The sequence below is a fragment of the Lygodium microphyllum genome, chromosome 27, assembly GCF_053477565.2.
Source record: "Lygodium microphyllum isolate KBCC chromosome 27, Lygodium_microphyllum_v1.1.10, whole genome shotgun sequence".
NCBI classification, from domain to species: domain Eukaryota; kingdom Viridiplantae; phylum Streptophyta; class Polypodiopsida; order Schizaeales; family Lygodiaceae; genus Lygodium; species Lygodium microphyllum.
In genome coordinates, this window is record NC_141161.1 from 53,439,873 (window position 1) to 53,464,610 (window position 24,738).

At 44.6% G+C, this 24,738-nt stretch overlaps 1 protein-coding gene across 1 annotated transcript in view; it reads right to left on the minus strand.

Moving 5' to 3' along the window:
- LOC148012328 (putative homogentisate phytyltransferase 1, chloroplastic) overlaps positions 1 to 24,738 on the minus strand; it is a 100,487-nt gene that overhangs the window by 26,468 nt on the left and 49,281 nt on the right. The window contains exon 8 of the mRNA XM_087668822.1: positions 17,006 to 17,101. Within this exon, the coding sequence (XP_087524948.1) occupies positions 17,006 to 17,101 (96 nt within the window). The remainder of the gene's footprint in view (positions 1 to 17,005; positions 17,102 to 24,738) is intronic.

Genomic DNA, 24,738 nt, shown 5'->3' on the forward strand with positions numbered 1-24,738 from the left:
AAGTGTTTCTTTGTGGCATGGCCGGTTAGGACACATGAGTCAAACTGGAATGAAAGTGCTTTCTCGTTTGGATTACTTGCCTTGTCTTCGTTATGCTGATTTTGAGCATTGTGATGATTGTGTTTATGGTAAACATGCACAGCCGTCTCATAAGCAGCCTCTTTTGCTAAAATCTTCTCCTCTAGAGTTAGTACAATCCGATGTATATCAAATGCCAAAGTTATCTTTAGGGGAAAAGAAATACTTTGTCACCTTTGTCGATGATACTATACGGAAGGTATGGGTTTTATCCTATTCATAGCAAGGATGAACTGCTTGACAAGTTTAAAGAATTCTTAGCATTAGTTGAAAATCAGACTGATAAGACACTTAAGTGTCTTTGCTCCTCTAACAATGGTGGGGAATATGTGTCCAAGGCCTTTCAAGCATTTTGTGACAGCAAAGGCATAAACAGGGAGCTCACTGCCCCTCATAATCCACGCCAAAATGGAGTTGCAGAGCGTATGAATCGGACCATACAGCATAAGGTCTATACAATGATGTCTCATGCTGCATTACCTCATGGTTTTTGGGCAGAGGCTGTTATGACAACCATACACTTAATTAATCAGTCACCAAATAAGTCTTTTGGGGGGGGGGGAGGGGGGGGGGGGGGGGGGGGGAGGGGTGCGGTTCCCCAAGAAGCGTGGTCGGGCAAGCCACCTTTGTATGCACACTTGAAAGTGTTTGGCTGCAAAGCATTTTTGCACATATGTAAGGAAAAATGCGTCTTTTGGGGGAGGGATGTGTTTCCCCAAGAAGCGTGGTCGAGCAAGCCACCTTTGTATACACACTTGAAAGTGTTTGGCTGCAAAGCATTTTTGCACATACGTAAGGAAAAACGCGGAAAACTTCAGCCAAAGTCTTGTAAATGTATTTTCCTAGGATATGGTGATGACGGAGAAATGGGGTATAGATTATGGGATCCTGAGAAAAGGAAAGTAGTACGCAAACATAATGTTATCTTCCAGGAAGAACGCATGCATAAACAGCCCGAAAAGACTAAGGAGGCCCGTAGGGTTGTATTCCGAGAAGAAATACCTTTTGGACAGCAAAATGTGCTCGCTGTACAACAACAAATACCTGCTGTAAATGAACCTAGAAATGCAGAAAATGATGTTGGAAATTATCAGCCAGCTATTGCCCATGATAATGAGCCACTACATGTGCAGAAACAGACAGGACAGCAAGCTGTTAATGCTGATTTGCAAGCTGAAATGCCAAGACAGCATGCTGAAAATGGAAATTTGCACGAACAGCCAGAAAACAATGATCATTGGGTTAGGAGATCGTCTAGGGCTACTAGACAACCTGATAGATTTGTTCCTAGTGCAAACAATGTGGCTGATTATGTCATGTTGACAAACTGTGGTGAAGCTTCAAGGAAGCAATGGACAGACAGGACAGCAAGAAATGGTATAAAGCCATGTTGTCAGAGATGGAATCTCTTGAGAAAAATGGCACTTGGAACTTGGTGCAGTTGCCTAAAGGGCAGAAAACCCTTCCATGTAAATGGGTTTACAAGATCAAGATCACTTCTGGTTCCTCACCAAAGTACAAAGCAAGATTGGTTGTGAAGGGGTACAAACAAGAACATGGAGTTGACTTTGATGAGATCTTCTCTCCTGTAGTCAAGATGACTACATTGAGAACTATTTTGGGCTTGGTTGCAGCTGAAGATATGGAGCTCATACAGATGGATATAAAGACTGCATTCTTACATGGTGATCTGCATGAAGACATATATGCAGCACCCTGAAGGGTTTGTGGCAAAAGGAAAAGAGAAGATGGTATGTAAACTCAAAAGGAGTTTGTATGGGCTGAAACAAGCACCAAGAGAATGGTATCATAAGTTTTATACATTTATGCAGTCTCAAGGTTTTCATAGAAGTCAAGCGGATCACTGCTTGTACACCAAGAAGGCCGCAGATGGCAACCTGATTATCTTGGTTCTGTATGTTGATGACATGCTGATTGCTGGCAGGGATACTCATGCCTTGGGACTCAATGAAGCAAAGTCTTCATGGCAGCTTTGACCTGAAGGATCTTGGTGATGCAAATCACATTAGGCATGCGAATACTCAAAGATAGGTCAAAAGGATTACTCTATCTATCTCAACAAGAGTATATCTCCAAGGTTTTGCAACGTTTCAATATGTAGGGGGGGAACAATTGGGGTCCCATTGCCTCCATATATGAAACTCAGTGCAGAGGACAGCCCTACATCTGATGATGAGAAGGCTGAAATGGCCAAGATACCATATGCTTCAGCTGTTGGGAAGCAGAACACATCTGTTGTTGGCTTTACGGATGCAGACTATGCTAGTCATACGGATAGCAAGAAGTCCACTTCTGGGTATGTATTTACTTTCACAGGAGGAGCAGTCTCTTGGATCTCCAGGCTACAAAAGTGTGTTGCATTGTCTACTAAAGAGGCAGAGTATGTGGCTGCCATTGAGGCATGCAAGGAGGCTTTATGGCTTTCACGTCTGGTGGGAGAGCTTGGCATCTCAGAGTTACCTGTTCTCCATTGCAATAGTCAGAGTGCTATCATGCTAGCACAAAATCCTGTCTTTCATGCAAAGACAGCAGATATAGGTGAAGTACCACTTCATTAGAGATGTACTTGACAGCAAGAGCATTGAGCTTGTCAAAGTGCATACAGAGGATAATCCTGCAAACCTTATCACGAAGGGTCTTCCAGCAAAGTGGTTTGCTCATTGCCGACAGATGATGGGAGTTGGATAGATATATGTATTTCAGCTTCGTACATACCTAGACATAGTCGATTCTTTTCTCCTCTTAAGGCACATTGCCTTTAGGTGAGAGGTTGTTGGGAATAAAGGGCCATCGTGCCTTTTATATCTGCACGGGTGTGAACACACCCTTAGCACATTTGTACTTTCATATATATATATATATATATATAAACCTAAAGAGGTACACTCATCATTGTACCCACAAGTCGTACTCTCTCTCTCTCTCTCTCTCTTCTTTTTTTCGTAAAAAGTAATTGTATTAATTACGAAAAAAAGTACAAGTTTACATGATTACATGATCACAAAATTCAACCAGCCCTCCATCACCGTTGCCTTCCACCATGACTGCGATTTCCGCAATCCCCATACAGTATTAGCTATCACAGCCAACCATTGATGATCTTTAATGAAAAGATGATACACCTGATTAGCAGAGGCCTTTTCCAGACTCAACCGGCCTGCAAGGTCCCAGTCCTGCCAAGGACGATCCATAGCCAGGGCAGGAAAGGGTTGCCTACCCCGAAGCGCTGACAAGAGCTGTTCCCATAAATCACGATATCTGCGCGGGATCCTGAAAAGTCTTCTGGCAGTACGAAAGGAGGCGAGAACATTGCGGGTGGGAAGGGTAGCATCCGCAACCGAAGCCACACCCAAACGGGCCATGCGGTTAAATCTTGGTCTAAGCTAATATTTGTCTTCCCATAAAAGTAATCTCGAGACTGCCAACGATTCCAGTTGAAAGGAGTTAATATGCAAGCGGTCCCCCACTGGATGCCAACGAGTCTTTTGGAGCACCACTTTCCAGGAGCCGACCAAATGCAGTAACAAAGAGGAAGAGGGGTTGGAAAATCAAGAGTCTGCATTAAGGACATGCCACCAAGAGCCCCGAAGTCGTGTATTACCATGGCGTAGCCCGCTGTCCTCAAGAAAATAATGAGCTATAACAGTCCACAGGTGATGATCCACACACATGGCGCGAAAAAGAGACCAACGAAGAGCCAACATATGAGTTTCAGCATCCAAAATACCTCCACCGCCCATGCGTTTAGGGGTACATATATGTGACCATGAAATCCATGAAATACCTGCTTGCAATGAATCCTTCTTCCATAACATGAAACGAATGGGGCGAGTGAGAGCCTTCAAAGTAGTAGGAGTCCACGGCAGCAATGGCAAGAAATATGTTAGCATTGGCAGCATAATTGTCTGAGCCACTTTGAGGCGGGCATGGAATGGCCACGCTTGCAACTTCCAATACATAAACTTTGCTGCCAGTTTTTGTGAAATCCACTCCAGTAGTTTCTTTGGCCAAACATCCACCCCCAATGGGTAGCCAAGATGCCTGACAATGGAGCCACGGGAAACAACCTAGCCCTGCCAGCCTAATGATTATAAATCAGGCTCCGTGCAACTGAGTATGGCTGATTTAAAGGCATTGATGCGAAGACCAGAAGCATGACCAAAGAGCGTCCAAACATCTAATGCCTTTCGAATGTTGTCCTTGTCTGCCCGCAAAATTATAAAGCTATCATCAGCCAGAGATTGGCTAATGAAGTGCTGTCCCAAAGGAAGAGACAAACCGGCCAGCTGAACAGAAGCTGCCATTGAAGATAACATTGAAAAAACCGGGTGAGTCACCAGGGCAAAGAAGAGAGAACTCAAAGGGCAACCCTGTCTCACCGAGCGTGTGAGGACAAATGGCTCTGTAACCCCACCATTAAGCATAACTCATGAAGAAGCCGCAGCACTAATGGTGTAGATTAATCGGGACATCCGAGTACCAAAACCCATAGGAGACATGAGTTGTGCAATGAAAGACCAGTCTAGATAGTCAAAAGCCTTTTCCAAATCCAATTGAATCAATACCACTTCCTGACTGGAGTGTCTCGTATAGTCAATAGCCATTTGCACATTTAAGATATTATGCAGAATGTTGCGGCCCTTAATAAAACCATATTGGAGAGGATGCACAATAGCTGGAAGATGCTTGTGAAGCCGATTCGCCAGTACTTTGGAGAAGATTTTATACATCGAACCCATCAAAGAAATTGGTCGCCAGTGTTGCAGCATTGATGGCGAAGGGACCATTGGAAGTAGTTTGATAAGGCCTTCTTTCCATGAGGAAGGCATGACTCCTGTTTCCCAAACCTGCTGAAACATAGCCGCCAATGGCTTCACCGGCTAGGTGGCCGAGTTCCCAAAGAATTCATTGGTAAGACCATCCCAACCAAGACTTTTGTCCTTAGGCAAGTGTAACAAAACATCCATAACCTCCTCCTCGCAAATATCTGCTTCCAAAGTAGCTTGCATATCAAGTGGAACCTGCTGGCGGACCACATCATAGAAGACCGAGCGTACATGCGTAACCTGGCTAGAAGGCGACGGAGAAGAACCAAGAAGATCCATAAAATAATTTCTGCACATATTGACACTGGTCTGCGGGTCAGTGACCATGCTACCTTCTGAATCCTGGAGTCTAGTCATATTTTCTCGAGCAGGAGAAGCATGCAAGGCGCAAAAGAACTTATGAGACTGACAGGCACTATCTTGCAATGTGTTAGTCAAGTTGTGCAGCTTGGCCTGCTGATAAGATTTCAAGTGAAATACTTGAATAAGATGAGCCAAACGCATCGCCAGTGATAGCAGAAATTCATCATCTGGGATGTCCACCAGCAGCGAACGGACCAAAGCCAGTAAGTCCTCCGCTGCATGTCAACGCCGCCGACAAATAGAGGCATGATGGATCCCATACTGCCGAGCGACCCGCCGCACATTAGAGAGCAGCCGTGCAAAGGAAGCCAGGCCCTCAGAGGCGAAATCCAATAAGAACCTCTCAATCAATTGCTGCATATAGCCCTGAAAGATGGGATGCTTCAAATAAGACGAGTTGAAACGTAAAGGGAGTCTATCTAGCAACTGCATAAAAGGTGCGATAGGTTGTGCAAGCATCTCAAGCTGAAGGGGGAAATGGTCGGACAAAGCATATTGCTGCAAGACTTTCATTTCCAGCATCTCGGGAAGAAAATCATTCCCTTGCATGATATACATTCGGTCCAATCGCGACCAAGTAGTTGCATATTGTGCGGAATGAAAAGTAAACCCTAAAGAAGAAGGGTGGAGCCAAGACCAAAGATCTTGCTTAAGTACGTGAAGAGCAAAGGCATTCCACACCCGGCTTTCTAGAGAATCCATTACTGAATGCCCTGAAGTGGACTGAGAAGAGTCAACACACATATTGAAATCTCCCATCACAACACCCCTTCTGCCAAGTGACATGGAGCTCTGCAAAGTTGTCCAAAGATCACGTCGGAATGCGGGGTCATTCGGAGCATAGAGGCATAGCAACCATAAAATCTCTCCTTCAAATAAGACTTCGATTACCAGAAAGCGGCCCTGGACATCATTTTTAATAAGAACAGGCTGATATTTCTCATGGACAATCATAAGCACGCCCGAATAGTGCATAGCATGTGCCCCTACATAAAACACGCGGAATCCATGGCAATCCACAACTTTTCCTGCTTCACCGTGACTCTTGTGCTCAACCGCACACAAGACATCCCACTGATTCTCATGCAAGACAGTCCACATAGCATGTTGCTTATGACGAGAGCAAATGCCTCGCACATTCCACGTGGCTATCTTCATATATCTTTAAAAAAAGAGAATCAGAAACGAGGCACCTGTCGCCTCGATTTCACCTTTTCCGCGAGCGCGTCCAGGACACCCTCATCCAAGAAATCAGCTAACACTGCAAAAGAATTCTAGCGGCCCGCTTTAGAGGTAGATGGAATATCCACTACCTTGGGAGTGGAACGGGGATAACGACGATCCCGGGGAGTAATCACATTACCTCTAGTGTCAAACGCCAGCTTAGCAGGTGGGCCCTTTGAACCGTCTGTATAGACTCTCCTTGTAGACTGATTACGGGGGGCTGAAGGAGCCATAGTACGCACGGCCTGCTGTGAAGAGAACATTTCTTTCCTGCACATATACGTGCACAAGGAATCCTGTGAAGCATTAGGCCCAGAATCCGCCAGGCCTGCATCCAACTTTTTACCTTTTTTTGGACGTGCCTCGATCCAATCATTGCTACGGGAATCCAAACCCAGGACCTGTTGTTTACCTTTATCCACAACCTTAGGTGGCTGGGGGGGCCTCCTGTGCCGGGGCATCAAGCACCATGTCATCCTTAGGCAGCACAGCATGCGCATCATCGGAAGACGGTTGTCTCTCTGGGCATTCGGCCATAAAGTGCCCCAATTTACCACATGAAAAGCAGTGTCCTGCAAAGTTGCCCCATTTCAAGCGAAAGTGCAAAGGATGCATGCCAGAGCAATTGAGGCGAAGCCACGCAAGCCTTTTCCTGGCCGTGTCCCATAACATGCATAAACGGTTTCGATTCATAGCCCTTAGGCTCGGGGGAACCAGCATCGTTCCCACAACTGCCATCGCATCCTTTAACAATGGCCAATAGACCGCCGGATAATTTTCTACTTCCACCCACACCGGGCATTCTCGTTGAAGCAGGCGCTGGAAGTCTGCCATAGGGTGCCATGGCACAGCATGGACCAAGCGGCGATCGAAGAATAATAGCAACTTGGACAGGAGCTCAGCCCGATGTGTCTCTAATTTCAACAGCACCTCATAAAAGCCGCGAGGTTCAAGAAAGATCTCCTCAACACACTCCCCTTGAAATAAATGGTGCAGCCACTGGCGAATATGGGAAAGCACTGGGATCCTGCCAGTGAAGAAAAGTATAACGGCATTCATAAAACACCGAAAAAGACTGCAAGACTGATTTCAGGTCGACCGTGGCTTCCAGCACCTCATCAGTTCTCGAGTCAGAAAAAGTTTGATGATTATGCTGGACATAATCGCCAAGTAGAGTATTGCCGAAGTCCAGCAAATGCTCCCAGTCAATCTCCTGCGAATCCACAGGATCAGAGGCCACCTACGCATAGGAACGTTCCTGAGGGCCCATTGTCTCGTCAGAAGTATGCTTGAAGCGTTTACCCGCAGGCGGCCGGTCAGAACCAGAAGGCAACTCCTCCGTTCACGGCACCATATCCTCCGGCTCCTCTGTATCAGAATCAGGGCCAAGGGCTGCCACCGTCCGATCTATAAAATCCATATCCAGGCCAGCCATACTGTTGTTTTCTCTCTCACTCTCTCTCTCTCTCTCTCGCCTTCTTTATATAGATCAGTGGGCACGCTGTCCGGGATGCCGCCTCTATGACAACGGCCAGATTTAGGGTTTACAGGAGCTAGACGCCATTCTTCAGGCCCTATATGAAAACTCTGTGCACAGGTGCAGTAGCTGTGAACTGGCTTCTGGCTCTCGCAGCCGTTTAGACAGATGCCACAAGAAGGAAGAAGGACAATGACCCTCGTCAGGCACTGCCGCTCCTGAACTGTGACTGCCGCAAGCCTGTGGAAACGCAGATCCCAGACAACTGCAAGACGACTAGGGTGTCAGCGGGGTACAGGGCCGTGCTGTCGTTACCTCCAATCTGCCACGCAGCACAATCGCAAGAAGGCGGGGCGCAAGACGATTTGAAGAGTGCCAGGCACAGACGTAGGTGGTAACAGAAGGCAAGGACGCAAGCACGAACGCTGTGGCGAGTCGAAAGGCGGCTGACAGGTGACGGCTCCCAAGTCAGATGGCGACGGCAGGGGCCCCAACAAGCAGGACAGGGGTCAGGCGGCCGACGGCCGCGCGAGGCTCGCAGGCGACGACATCGCGCTCCCCGTCGCATCTCTCTCTCTCTCTCTCTCTCTCTCTCTCTCTCTCTCTCTCTCTCTCTCGTGCAAGCAGTCCGTGTCTCAATGCTTGTGCTCTCTGTCACAACATAAAATGCTGAGAGTAGTTGAGAAATGGCTAGAGAATGAGAGAGAATGTTGTGGAGAGAGAAATTTCTGATTTTCTGTTCGAAAACCACCTCCAATTTGTTGCTGCCCTAATCAAGAGAGACCAATGTGCAATCACCTTTAGTCTAGGAACCAAAAAGGGTTGCTGCCAACCTCTAACTCTTGTCGTCTGCCTATTTTGGCCATGTTCAAGCTATTGCTTGTTTTGCTATGGGCCTTCAAACGTTTGTTTCTAGATTCGGGCAGGTCTCCAATGTTGTAGAACAGTTTAGTAGCCTCACCTCTCTCTCAAATGACCTCCTCCCCTCTCACAAATGCTAGAATAGACTTGCACTAGCCCCCACAAACGTTTCTCCCACTTGCATGGGAAACGTTTGCCAAGTGGTAGCCTTCTAATTCCATTTTCCAACATAATCCAGCTTATTAAATTAATTTTTAGAATATTAATTCTAAATATCACTTTAATAATTACTCTAGCACTCAAAAAATTAATCTTACCAACCAATAATCAATTGGCAAGGCCAATTTGTTAATTTGTCTTGCCACCTTGGCTGTGCTAGTTTGTACAATGCCGCCCTGCAACTCCACCTAGTTGTGCAATAGTGCCTCTTGGCTCTATGTAAGTCTGGTACCCACAATCACCTCGAGCAACATTCCCACCATCAATAACTACTTGTTGATCATCACCTTATTGTAGCCATCATCCAGTAGCGTACACCCTACTAACTACAACATGATGAGAGTAGACATCAACAGCATCTCATTGCCATCCACACCAGCCAGCTGATCACCATCATCACCATCGACAAATTCATAATCATCACCATCTTCATCAATGGCCTATAGTTCTTTAGGGATGCATTTTTGCCATTTGAGATCTATGCTGTCTATTGTTCGTCAAAAACCCACCACCATCAGACAATATCTTGTTTGCCACACAATGCCTATGTGATGAATATCCCTCCATCTCTTGAAGGTGTATGCTTGAAGGCATATGCTTGAATCAACAAGCACATGAAATTCTCTCTCTCTCTCTCTCTCTCTCTCTCTCTCTCTCTCTCTCTCCGTAGCCTAGATTGTCCTACACTTGACTAAAGCAGCCAATTAGAGCTGAACCATGTGATCAAAGCAGACATACTGAGGTTAGATATGGAGAAAACTTGGATCCAAAACTCCCCTCCCCCCATTCCACGAGGATGGCATACTACCACACCCACTTCCTTCATGGTTTTATCACCCAACCTAGTAACATGGATACACAGCTGCCTTATGGATTGTGCATAGTTACTGATCAAATCCGCACCTCATCCCACCACATAAGGATTGAGACAAGCAGATGGGAGGACATACAAACAGAGGAATGTCAGAGTGCAGCGATGCGGAAGCGCAGGACAAAGATTGAGAGAGAGTGAACACAGAAAGAAGAGAGAGAGAGAGAGAAAAGGAGACAATGTAAATGCAGGAAATCTGCGGTGTAATATGCTGTATAAGAGTGCAGAAATACACAAGGGGGCAGAGGAAATATTTGTGTATGTCTCCGACTTGATGACCTCGATCTCCGTCAGCCCGAGCACAGTCTATCTCAGCTAACAGATCTCAAGATCAGAATCTGAATAATGAATACTGAAGTGTGCCACAAAACCGGCTATAAATAGGCGAAAAATAGGAAATAATTGCAGCAGGTCGGCTGCTGCAGTAAATCTGGCCGACTGTACCAGTGCCACGTGGCATCCTGTCGTACTGCTGACGTCGAACCTGCTTTACCAGATCTGCTATCCACCAACTGTCCAGGAAATGACTGTCTAACACCCCCTCTCAGATCCCGAACAGGTCAAAAGACTGAGGGATCTGGAATGCTGCCGAAGAAGAGCCTCGGGAAGTGCCTTCGTAAACAAATCTGCAAGATTATCCTCCGTCTTGCAATACTCCACATCAATGTTCCCATCCAGAAGCTTCTCCCGAATGAAGTGATATTGGATCCCAATGTGCTTCGTCCGGGTATGGAATACAGGATTCCAGACCAAGGCAATGCAACTCTCATTGTCGCACCGCAGAAGAGTAGGACGAGTCTGGAGGCACCCAAGCTCCTCCAACAATCTTCGAAGCCACACAACCTCACATGTGGTGGAAGACGCAGCCCAATACTCCGTCTTAATAGAAGAAAGGGCTACCGTGGGCTGCTTCTTGCTACTCCAAGAGATAACACCTGTACCCAAGAGAAAACAATAGCTTGTAGTAGACCGTCGGTGGTCCACATCGCCAGCCCAATCCAAGTCACTCCAACCTGCAAGAACCACATCTATAGCATCTGTACCTGCGGGATAAGAAATCCCTAAGTCAAAGGTCCCCCTCAAATACCGAAGAATCCTCAGGGCCACCTGCCAATGCACCTATTTGGGTTCCATCATGAACCCTGCCAAAAGACCCACAGCAAAACAAAGATCAACACAAGTGTTGAGAAGCCAAATCAAGGATCCAATCAACTGACGGTAACGTGAAGCATCCATCACGGGAGAATACGAGTGTGAAGTGGCCTTCCAATTCGGATCCATAGGAGTAGTAATGGGCCGACAAGTCTCCATCTCAAAAGTCACCAAGAGCTCCTGAATGTACCTCTGCTGAGAGATGAAAATCCCCCTCTGAGACTGATAAATCTCGTGACCCAAGAAGAAATGAAGAAGCCCCAAATCCTCAATACATGATGTAAAGCTGTCTTGGGCTCTCGGACCTTCTGTGCATGATCCCCTGTCAAAATCAAATCATCAACATACAACACAAATAACACACGACCAACCTCGGAAGTGTGCACATAAAGCTGCGGATCGGCCTTGGAGCACCGATATCCCAACTTCAACTGAAGAAACGAGTCAATCTTCTCGTTCCATGCACGCGGAGCCTACTTGAGGCCATACAAGGCCTTCTTCAACCTGTAAACTTTCCCATCTGAGAATCCAAAGCCAAGAGGCTGCTCAACATAGATCTCCTCCTACAAGTCACCATTCAGAAAGGCCGACTTCACATCCAACTGATAAACATGCCATCTCCTATGGCCAGCCAAGGCAAGAGCAGCTCGAACAGTCGTCGTACGGGCAATGGGAGCAAAAGTATCATGGAAATCAATGCCTGGGCGCTGAGCAAAACCTTTAGCAACAAGGCGAGCCTTGTGCTTGTCCAAAGAACCATTGCTAAGATACTTGGTCTTGAAGACCCACTTGACACCAATTACCTTCTTGTGAGAGGGACGAGGCACAAGAGACCAAGTGTCATTCCTCTCAATAGCCTCCAACTCGGCTTCCATGGCCATCTGCCAATGATCAGACTGCAAAGCCTCCTTCACTGAAGTGGCTCTCGATCCTGCATAACACGGGTCAGTAAACAATAGTTGGAGCAGACAAGCTCCGAAGAATGTGCTTGGTTCCTCCGTGACCTCCACGGTCCATCCTGCGATTCCCACTCCTCAAGGACCCTCTCGATCCCTGAATCTCGGAGGGTGTCACGGGCCCAACGAGGAGGAGGACGAACCTCTCCCCATCGCTCTCCATCTGCTGAAGACTCAGGAATATCCACCGGCGAAAGCTCCTCGGGGGTGGCCGATGGAAGAGAAGACTTTGAATCCGAAGAAGAATCTCCATCAAGAGGCTCTGGCTCCAAAGAAACTGTCTCGGGAGCCCAACTCTCCCCTGGATCTCCAAGGACGGGATGCTCCTCACTCCCCTCTGTGGCCAATACTTCCATGAACCGCACATCTCAACTCGTATAGACATCCCGCTTAACGGAATCAAACAAACGATAACCTTGGAATTGGGAGCTATAGCCAACAGAAACTTGTCGTCGGGAAGCCGCCTCAAACTTATCACGTTGCGTCTTCGAAATGTGCACATAAGCGTCACACCCAAAGATCCTGAAATAAGAGACATCAGGCTTAGTCCCGAAGTAAGCCTCAAAAGGTGTCACCCTGTCAACGGCCGAACTGGAGATCGATTAAGGATGTGAATTGCGGTAGCCACTGCCTCGGCCCACAGAAACTGAGGTGTCTGTCGATGCTCCATCATGGTGCGTGCCATCTCGATCACACTTCCGTTCTGCTCCAAAATGCCATTCTCTTGGGGAGTGTTGGTGTTAGTAAACTCCTGGTGAATGCCCCTATCTGCACAAAAACAAGCAAACTCATTAGACATAAATTCACCTCCCTTGTCTGAACGCAAGGTCTTCAGTCGCCGGCCAGAACAGTTCTCCTCAAAAAGAAGCCAATCCTTGAAATGAGAGAAAGCCTCCGACTTCAAAGTCAGCCAAAACGGTTCTCCTCAAAAAGAAGCCAATCCTTGAAATGAGAGAAAGCCTTCGACTTCAAAGTCAAGAAATAGACCCAAGTCATCCTACTGTAGTCATCTACAATCAACATGAAGTACAAGCTCCCCTTCAGGGACTCAATCCTCATCGGGCCACAAAGATCCGTAGAGATACAAGCTCCATGGGTGAAGTAGACCGCCTAGAAGCTTTGTTGGGAATCGCATCCCAATGCAGTTTCCCATGAATGCAAGAGACACTTGGCTGATGGCTCACCACTATGTCCGGCAAACTTCGGACAAACGACCCTCGTGACGCCTTTCGAAGGTACTCGTAGTTCAGGTGGCCAAACCGAGCATGCCATAGCTCGGACTATGTGTGAGAAGTAAGAAGAAGAGAAGTAAGAGCTGATTTGTAGACTCCATTCTCCTCATACCCTGCAAAGAGAACCTTCCTCGATCCACGATCAAGGACTCGAACAGTATCACTGTCAAACTCCACCAAGAGGCCAAGAGCACAAATCTTATGAACCGAAAGTAAATCACCTCTTCAGATAGGTTCAGCCCTCAGTCAGTCCATCTTCACCGCTCTGATACCATGTCAGAGTGCAACGATGCGGAAGCGTAGGACAAAGACTGAGAGAGTGAACACAGAGAGGAGAGAGAGAGAGAGAGAGGAGATAGTATAAATGCAGAAAATCTGCGGTGTAATATGCTGTATAAGAGTGCAGAAATACACAAGGGGACACAGGAAATATATGCGTATGTCTCCGACTTGATGACCTCGATCTCCGTCAGCCCGAGCACAATCTGTCTCAGCCAACAGATCTCAAGATCAGAATCTGAATAATGAATACTGAAGTGTGCCACAAAACCGGCTATAAATAGCCGAAAAATAGGAAATAATTGCAGCAGGTCAGCTGCATTAAATCCAGCCAACTGCAGTAAATCTGGCCGACTGTACCAGTGCCACGTGACATCCTGCCGTACTGTTGATGTATCCTGCCGTACTGCTGATGTGGAACCTACTGTACTCTGCTGTCCACCAACTGTCCAAGAAATGACTGTCTAACAAGGAATGCGTATGCCCACTATGCGGCAAAGAGCGAGAGACAGAGGAACACTACATCTGTCAATGCACGGTATATTATGATATATGAGGCAAATACCACTATCTATTTCGAGAGGGTTTTGGACACTTGAGACGAATCAAGCAATTTGAGGATCATAGATGCTTGGGTTTCTTCCTCTTCAAGCTCCAAAGGCGCAAAGCAGCTATTGTGCGTAGGAGGAGGCCTCCACACCTCGGCTCACATAGACAAAGAGTGGTCACTAACTTTTTCACTACTACACAATCAAGTATGGCACATCCACTAGTATTGCCACACAGCCTATAGGATTATATCATCATTCGACCTCATCTTCTGTAGATGTCCCTTTGCATAGAGCAGTGGCACTCAACCGGTCTAGGCACCCACGTCCACCCGGATGAAAGCCTAGACATCCATAGCACACAGACAAATTAGAGCCATCATTGAGCACCACAGGAGACAGATGCGAGACGTCTCACTCATGCAAAGATATATCTCCTTAGAGGATAGACATCTCATTGATGGAGAGTTTTCTTTTGCTACGTTTACTTTTAGATCATCAACATGTTTTATTTTTATAGGGGACACTATTTCACTTTTCAGTCTTACAGGTTTGTTTTTCGTCTTTTCTCGTTCTAGATGAGAAACACGGCATTGTATGTATTACTTTGGTCTCATAGGCCAAATTGGCCTTTTAGAGACATTAATACTCTCTCTCTCTCTCTCTCTCTCTCTCTCTCTCTCTCTCTCTCTCAAATGTCCCTAAGGAGCTATTGGCCCTTAGACCAACATTAATTAATTAATTAATGCCTAGTCTCTAATGTCACCACTGATATTAGTAGCCAATAAATTGGTCTAGGCCTAAATCTGACACTGTGTACCACCTAGTACATGTCACACATAACTTATTACAATGTTTGCCTTTGGCACCAACTAATATCTCACGGTCCTAGGTCCCACAATGTGCAATAATTAACTTATGCTTCACATGTGCAAGTCACATTTACACATTTGATTAACTTTCAATCAAATGCTAAGTAAAGCAACAAACTTTAACATCCTTGTAACAATGGCTATGAGGATACTCAAGGAAGCCTTTCTTTCATTATCATTGGACATCATCTAAGCAAGATCCTCACATTGGACCACAAGGTGCAGCCATGCTATAGAACTTAAGCATGTATCCACTAGAGAGACTATCTCGAGGACTTATATAGAGGTCATCCACTCTATGGGAGATGAGAGAGGATGCAAGGCAGCTATGAGAGAATAAGGAAGAGAGAGGCCTTCTTGTGTACCTAGGACTCATGCACTTTTTTCCATATTGTCCCTCAAATGGTCTAGCATTATAGCCCACGAGATTGATTCTTCACACAACCATTTTATTTGTGATGTGCTTAGCTCCTCTTATAGAGCTCCTTGTACTTTGTATTTTACCTCGAGAGGATTTTCTCCGAGGTGTAATTAATAGATATTTACTTTTCTTAAAAATAAAAAATAAGGGTATAACACTACTGGCAATAATTGAATATAACTCTCCAAAACTACGTGGTGGGCTCGATAATTTCAATATCCACTTTTATATGTTGGCAAGAAAACCTACCTTAATGGTTGAATTTATTCAAGAAAGAGTCTCGTCACAACCTCTTACTACCAAATGACAAATTTATTTGCTTGATAGCTTCACCATCCACTTTTATGTCTGCAACAAAACCTTCCTTAATGGTTGAATTTATTCAAGAAAGTTTTGGTCACAACTTACTACTACTAGGTGACAAAGTTATTTTTTGCAACCTTTGGAAATCCGATTGTGTCCCATGGAACATATCATTTTTAGTTGCTTGAAGGAAAAATAGATAGTTGCTATGTTTCCAATCTATTGATTTTGAATTACAACGGTACTAGTGGATCTAAAAAGGATGCCCATGCAAACTCAACAAAGTAAATTCTTTGCATCTTGAAAGTATATGCATTGAAGCAAGTTATTTGAAATCTCTTTGGCTGTGAATGAACCAAGGAGGGTGTATTTCATCACAAAGAAAGGCATTGCTTGCTTACACGATGTGGTGGATGATCAAGGTTATGTGTTCTCCATTGTCACTACCTCTAGTTGACATGGTTCGGGCATGCATTACAAGCTGGTTTGAGGGAAAATCAAAGAGTGCGTCATATAGTTTGAACTAATCCCTCCCCTTCATCTAGAGTTCAACTATCTTATTCAAGGCTAGAACATGTTTACACCTTTCTCCTTACAATTGCTAATTGCAAAAGTAGATTGTTGGCATGTTATCCTTCATGATCCATAAAGGACCGTGCTTTAACTTGGAGGCATTTGGAAAAACCCTAAAGTGATAGAGAAAAGGTCCAAAAATCATATATAAAAGTAGCCTTTCCCTCAAATCAAGACTATTCTTGTGGAGATGTTGCCCTTGGAACACTTCTTGCAAGGATGTGCATTGAAAGCTTTTCTTGTGGATGCTTCAATGCATCCATGGAAAACCAGTCCTTTTTTGCCCATCAACTCATAGCCTATCAGATAGATTAGTTGCATTTTGGAGAGCCTGATTCCTTTCCCACAATTTTGACGAACACATCCTAGATGTTTGGGATCCTCCCTCCTACTTTGAGAATCTCTTTGCACTTTCTTGCTTGGATTAGGTTTTGGGCCCTTTGGACATCTATGTGGGAGGGGAGGAGGGAAGGAGGAGAGAACACAGTTCTAATGAAATATTTTTAAGACCAAATAGATGTTATCAAATATATACATTTCCCACCAAAACTACTCATAAGAACTCGAGAGATGTTTTGCTCATAATAGATGTGCACACTATTCATGACTTACAGAGAGCTAGTATAAAACACTCGATAAACTATATCATGACCTCAACAAGAAATGTATAACACATACTATTCATGACTTATGAAACACTTGTATCAAGGACTATGCATGCCATATTACCTTGAATAGAGCTATGACCACAGAAAAGAAGCACATAAAGCCCGTAGCAAAAAGAAGTGTCCTAGTCATCACTGCAGCTCTTTGAAAAACAAATGCCTGAAAGGCCACCATTCACCATATATAAGCCTGCCGAGACTTTCAAAATTCCATGTTGTAATCAATAGATATCATGTAGCAGTACATCAATCACAATAAGATTCAGAAGCTTCAGAAACGTTTTGAGCAGACATGGCATCGTTTTGGATATTTCAATATGCATTTTTATGTGGAAAATCAGAAAAAGCGTATGTTTCAGGAGCCCTTTTTAGAACCTACTTCTAGAATTTATAAAACCTCTATGCAAGAGCCAGCTTGACCTTTTACATGCATTCCTTAGTTTCAAGAAACACTTGTATCACACACAAAGGTGTAAACCTTAAACTAACTTCTTTGTGAAGAAATAGATTATTTTATTACTTAAAGAAGGCTGAAAGGGCTAGAATATTCCCCTCCACAGCTCTGCCCCCCCCCCCCCCCCCCCCAAAAAAAAACCACCAAATCATCTGTGTCTCTATTCTATCTGCCACCCGCCTACAAGAAATCCAAAGCAGGGATAAGAGTCATCAAGAGAGTGAAAAATCTAATAGCTATGCTGCCTGGATAGATCCAAAGTGATCACAATGTCTCCATCCAAAATAAAACAGTATCTTGAAAACTCCTTGTTAGATCTCATATCCTACAAGGGTCCCATTGTGGTGTCTTTGAGTTATGTGGCAGTACCCACATAACCTAGTCCAAGAGCCTATAGCGGCCAGCTATGACCCATTAGCCAAACAGACAAAGTTGTGTTCTGCCTAAAGTTTTCCCAATAAACCTCTTTAGGGAGTCCGATCTCCCCCAATGCTCGGCCAGATTGAGGTACAACCTACAACAAATAAACCTCTTTAGGGAGTCCGATTTCCCCAATGCTCAGCCAGATTGAGGTACAACCTGCGACAAACATCTATATCCACCTTCCAAAATGAGCCGACTGGGAGGAAAATGGTGAAAGTGAATTCAATGAGGAAAAGGGTTATGCTAAAACCAAGATCCAGGGTACCAACTAGGCCTAAAGTGGTCTCCTCCCCTAGGCCAAAAATCGCCAAAACTCATCATACACTACTAACATCTGGTCAGGATCTACATGCAACTTCCAGCTCACCAATAATTTAATAGAATAAGCGGTGCATGTCCTAGATGCTCGTGTAGGCCATTCCCGACAAAAGCGGGCTAAGCAGGACAATTTTTTGTTGTTGCATGGCTAAGCCTTACATATATGACAATTGTCATTGTTGAAAAGGCTATGTTTTACAAATATTGCATGCTTATGCCATGTAAAATGGTTCTACACAAATAACATGATTCATTATCTAGAGATGTCCTATGATCTAGAATCTCACAACTAAGCAAGATATAAACTGATTATAGCAAAATTTTCTACCTTGCATTTACGTTTATGTCACAGAAACTGTGGCAATCTTGAAATTTATAGAATTGGTAGGTAATCCTTTGTCCACTAAGAGAACATTTGCATTGAAGTTGGTGAAGGATGGGAGGGAAATTTTCTGAAATTTGTACAGTGGGCAAATAAGCCTCCATGTTGTATCAGAAGGAAATAATTTGTTAGAGCTTAGCTTCTTAGAAATCAATTGTGATTGTATCTCCAAATAGATCCTTCTATCATTCAACAAACATCTATAACTCAAATATTCTCAAAATGTCATCAATTTAATGACCTTGACAAAGGGCTCTCCTTATTCTAACACAAGAAGGGACGTGAAGCTACAACCAAAACCTCGAGTAGAAATCCCTCAAGTGGCACCTTCTGTAGCTCCTACTCTTGATATTCAAAGTTGTAGAAGTCTTGGTCAATTCTTTCCAAAACCTTCAGAGGAGCAATACCACTACCATGAGTCTCCTTTAGCTCATGGTGGTATGTCAATCATTACTGAATTTTTGCATAATAGCTACCATTTTACAAATCACAAAGAAAGCTTGCAACTATTGACAACCACACTAGTGATACTCTAGAATCTGCTATTTTGTTCCTGCATCAATTTTTTATTCCCCCACCGCAATCTCCCACTAATCAACTTATGCTACACACGTCCTCCTTGAACCTATAGACAAAAGAAGATGAGATAGTGTCCAGCTCCATTTTGGGCACACCCATCTCTTGTCCCAAGCAACCCACTATTTTATACATTTTGTATGCATTTGCTGCACCTTGAGTGGTACCCATTGTTGAGAAACCGCATCATTCCGTACAGTTTCCCTTTTTCATTTCCATTTTTGGTTTCAAGCCCCAAAACGGCTTTCTAGAGTCTTCACAGAGTGTTGGAGTGCCATATGAGAGACTTCACTGGGCAAGATTCAAGACAATTCGTGCCTCTATATATACAGCACCTCCCATTCATTCTTGACCACTACCACACTCACTTCTTCTGAGACTTTTCTCTCTTCTCTCTCCTCTCTCCTTTCTTCATCTTCTTCAAGCGCCCTACACTCTTGCATTAGGTTTGCGTTTGGAGTCCATCCTACTAGCGTCATCATCCTCATTCAGGCCACAGCTTCAAGAGCCCTTCCTCCTTTGCATTTGGTGTTCACCCCTGCTGGCGTCAACATCCACATGCTTGGCATCAGCTCTTCTCCTTCAAGCAACAATTCTCCCTGCGTTTGGCTGCCTTGGAGGTCCACCACTCTCTGGCGTCTGCATTAGCAACTGGCGTCACCTTTTTTTGGCTCCATACCTTTCCATTTTGGTTCCTGGCCACTCCCCAATCATCAAGCATCATCTTTCTTCGTTGTTGGAGTTTGCATTGCAACATCTAGAGGCTGCTCCAACATTTGGCGTCACATCAAAGGTGACTTTTCCATCATTAGAGGCTGCTACATTTGTGTTTTGGGTTTCTAGCTCTTCTATGTTCTTCGGTGTCACTCCACAACAGACAGTTGACATCACTCTTTAGGCGTACATTTGTAGACTCAAGGGTTCCTCATCCTTGGACGGCAATCTCCCTGCTCCAGGCATCACCTCTTCATCCTACATTTGCAGATTCCAAGGCTCCTCTTTGACGACAATCTCCTTGCTCCAAGCAACACCTCATCATCCCTATGTTTGTAGACTCAAAGGCTTTTTCGGTAGTCTCCTTACTCTATAGCATCCTTCATGCTACAGCACACTTGTATCAAATGCACTTAATTATTTCATTTCATTCATCTGACTTTCTCTTCTCTTCTCTTCTCAGTGTTTGCCATACACACTCTGTGTTCCTCCTTGCAAGCCCTACTGTCTCTCTGGCTGCTCAGTCATTTCTAGGCATTGTATCAGAGCTAGAGGTGCTCAACGAGCTGCGAAGATCCTCTGCATCAATGAAGGCAAAGACAAGTCACAAGTTCAGCATCAACATCTAATTTCCTTATCATTTCCACTACGTCGCTGGGAGATATCTTTCTTCTCCCTCCCACCCTCCCTTTTACAGGAGGGTACTACACTATCATGGCATCTCCACCATCTGCTTGCCCATCTCCTCGATGCTCCTACTGCGGCAAGAAATGCCACACCACTGAAGATTGTCGACATCGACCTTTGCTTCCTACCCCACAAGAGTATATGTGTCTTCCACCAAGCACTCCTTGGGCTACCTCTCCTTTTTGGGCCACCGAGAATGTTTTGCATCGGCTCTCAACTTACTACACTCAAGGCAATAAGCCGCATCCGACGGACACTAAGCCCATACTAACAAACGGAGGCTTTAAGACCTCGCAAGGTGATAAGTCTTCCTAGAAACCACCACACTGCATGGATGTTTCCCCCACCCATTTTCGGGTCCAATGGCTGCCACGGCTCACATCTCCTCCACAATCCACACCATTTAGAGCCCGCAACTATTCCCCACCCTTGGCTCATACTGAGCCTCCCTCTTCCTTGCCCTCTTTTCCTCAAGTTCAAGAAGACAACTTTGGGCGCTCTCCGATTTTTGCTCCTTCCAAGCCCCAAATACCCTCTTCTGGCATGACCGGCAGTACTTCCTTTGTCCTCAGACATCTCACAATCCATGATCCATGAGTTGGAGTCCCCATCTCTCATGGAGGGGGATACAAAGGAAGACCTTTTCCTTTGCCCTCAAAGGGGGCATCTCCTTTTTCTTCAATTTCAAAGGGGGCTCCTACTCCTCTCGTTTCAGAGGGGGAACTTCCTACTCTCAAAGTTCCTCACCCACCATCATTTACTTTCGAGGAGTGCCTTTCTTTCGAGCATTCCTTTTCTCTACTTCTACCCAATCTCTAAAGGATCTATCTTCAATCGGAGCCCTTGGATTTTCAGCAACGACTTTATGTCTAGCCCTTCATATTCCTTCCAACATGCGTAATGGAGCTAGTGGCTTCTCACCCACAATTGTATTTCAATTTCTACTGCTCATCCGGAATCCTGGCTATCTTCACAGGTCTCCTTTCAACTGGCATACTTGGTTTACAAGGTGGATCTTCTTCTCTTCCACTCAAACCTCTTTTGTGCTCCTTTTTGGAGCTAAGACGAGGTATTGAGAAACCACATCATTTCGTACAATTTCCCTTCTTCATTTCCAATTTTGGTCTCAATTTCCAGCCCCAAAAAGGCTTTCTAGGGCCTTCCAAGAGTGTCAAAGTGTCATACAAGAGACTTCAATGGGCGAGACTCGAGACAATTCGTGCCTATATATAAAGAACCTCCCATTCATTCTTGACCACTACTACACTCACTTCTAAGACTTTCCTCTCTTCTCTCTCCTCTCTCTTTTCTTCATCTTCTTCAAGCGCCTTACACTCTTGCATCAAGTCTGCATTTAAAGTCCATCCTGGTGGAGTCATCATCCTCATTCACGCGATAGCTTCCAAAGCCCTTTCTCCTTGGTGTTTGGTGTTCATCCCTGCTGGCATCAGCATCCATCTTCTTGGCATCAGCTCTTCTCCTTTAGGCGACCATTCTCCCTACGTTTAGCTGCCCTAGAGGTCCACCGCTCTCTAGCATCTGCATCAACAACTGGCATCATGCTTTTCTAGCTCCATATCTTTGTGTTTCGGTTCCTGACCACTCCCCAATCATCAGGTGTCATATTTCTTGGCTGTTGGAGTTTGCGTTTTAACCATCTGGTAGCTACTTCACCATCCGGCGCCAAATCACAATTGGCGTTTCAATTATTAGAGGTTGCTAGATTTGTGTTTTCACTTTCTCGCTCTTTCATCTTCTCCAATGTCACTTCACAACAGCTCGCATCACTCTTCAAGCCTACGTAGCTACATTTGCAAACTTAGAGGCCCCTCGTCCTCGAACAGCAATCTCCCTACTCCAAGTATCACCTCTTCATCCTGTGTTTGCATATGTAGAGGCTCCTCTTCGACGATAATCTCCCTACTCCAAGCGACACCTCATCATTCCTACGAGCAACCACACCTCATCATCCCTATGTTTGTAGGCTCAAAGGCTTTTTCAGTAGTCTCCCTACTCCAAGGTATCCTTCGTGCTACGACACCCTCTTCTCTTCTCTTCTCTTCTCTTCTCAGTGTTTGCCATACACTCTCTATGTTCCTCTATGCAAACCCTATTGTCTCTCCTCTCCTCTCCTCTCTTCTCACTGTTTGCCATACACTCTCTATGTTCCTCTATACAAACCCTATCATCTCTCTAGTTGCTTAGTCATTTCTTGACACCCACCATTGTCTACTTATACACCAAGTTATATTACATGCACTGAATAATTAGTTGTATCATTCATTCGGTTAGTCCATCATTCTACATAATCATTCATCCCTCCATTTTTGTGAGTTAAGTCTGAGCTTGTGTTCCTACATTCACGTTTCTTGCACAAAAGTTTCTTTCTTGTGGTGTGCAAACATTAGCATGCATGAGGACAACTATAAGGCCCTAAAGATGCTTGGCCCATGATTTTGATGTCGGTAGTAGTAGTAGTGGTAGTGGTAGTGGTAGTGGTAGTGGTAGTGGTAGTGGTAGTGGTAGTGGTAGTAGTAGTAGTAGTATAACATGGGTGGAATCCACATACCTAAGGTATGTAAGCACTTCATCCATTCTTGGAGACTAAGGCCCTAAAGATGCTTGGCCCATGATTTTGATGTCGTACTACCTCTAAGAAGGCCGCACTGCTACTACTAGTATACCTAAGGTATGTAAGCACTTCATCCATTCTTGGAGACTAAGGCCCTAAAGATGCTTGGCCCATGATTTTGATGTCGTACTACCTCTAAGAAGGCCGCACTGCTACTACTAGTAGTACGTGGTGGTGGTGGTGGTGGTGGTGGTGGTGGTGGTGGTGGTGGTGGTGGTGGTGGTGGTGGTGGTGGTGGTGGTGGTGGTGGTGGTGGTGGTGGTGGTGGTAGTAGTAGTAGTAGTAGTAGTAGTAGAAGAAGAAGAAGAAGAAGAACATGGGTGGAATCCACATACCTAAGGTATGTAAGCACTTCATCCATTCTTGGAGACTACTTAGAAGCACAAGAGCACCTTGCATTGTGTAGAATCATTAGTATTTAATTGAGTTTGGGCACCCCTTAGACAAAACCATCTTCTCTGACTTGCATCATCACATAGATGGCATAATCAACCCTCTGAACAAGAAATTTATGATTATTGAGAATGGACACAACTCTCAAAATCCTAGTTCCTGGAACTAGAAAACTCAACCATATACATAAATGGTCAACACCTTTAAACATACGTCATTAAATAGATAAATGCAAGAAGCAACTTTGAGAAGCAACCATCTCACTATAAAGAAGTAAAACATAGAATACAAACACAGGTGTATGACAAAGCACAAACTGATCATAGAACTCAAAGCATTAGGATAACTCAAAGAAAATCAACATAGAAGATGAATGAATAATGAATAGGTTCGATGCTCAATGCAGTAAATACACTATGCAAAGTGAATACAAAAGCTATAAACTCCCATGTCTTTGAAGGACTGAGGCACAAGGTATGAGCTGGAGGTGTATCATACTCTATATGGATCTCAAACACAGCAAGCAGCCTCTAGATGTGATCAACAGCTGCAAACACAAATCTGGAAAATCTGGATGAGGCTACAAATGGCTGGAACAACTTGAACAATGGGCAGCAAGCTAAGAAGTGTCAAGGAAGTGCAAGGTCTAGTCACAAACTGAAAATGCAGTAGTATGCTGCCCCCAAAAAGGCTGGCAACTACAGGATGCTGCAAACCCAGCTGTCAAAAGCATTGGATGCAGGAATCGCAACCAGGGAGAGGCTCTCAAACAACAGGCAATGGCTGGAAGATGATGTATGCAGGCTGGGAACTGTCGCCAACATAGCAGCCAGAAACGTTTAGAAACAAAATGTTAGAAACATGTTTCATAAGTTTCTTTCAAGAGGGGGTAAAATAAGAAGCACGGGTTTTTTATATAGGTTCTTAATAGTTTGGAATGGGGAAAGAGGTTCTAAACCTCTATGGAACTCTCTCTTAAACAAAGAATGGCTAATTGAGCTTGAGTGATAACAGAGTCAATTGAGAATAATAAATTATACATTACATATCCATGATCCATTATTGACTTGTCACTTATGTCAAAGTTAGTCTTTGGACAAGCTATACCATGGTTTAGAACTCAAACATTATCATTTATACATATCATACAAAGAAAATTGAAATTAACATGTAAATAGCCTATCCATAATATGGATTGAATCAAGTTACAATATCATG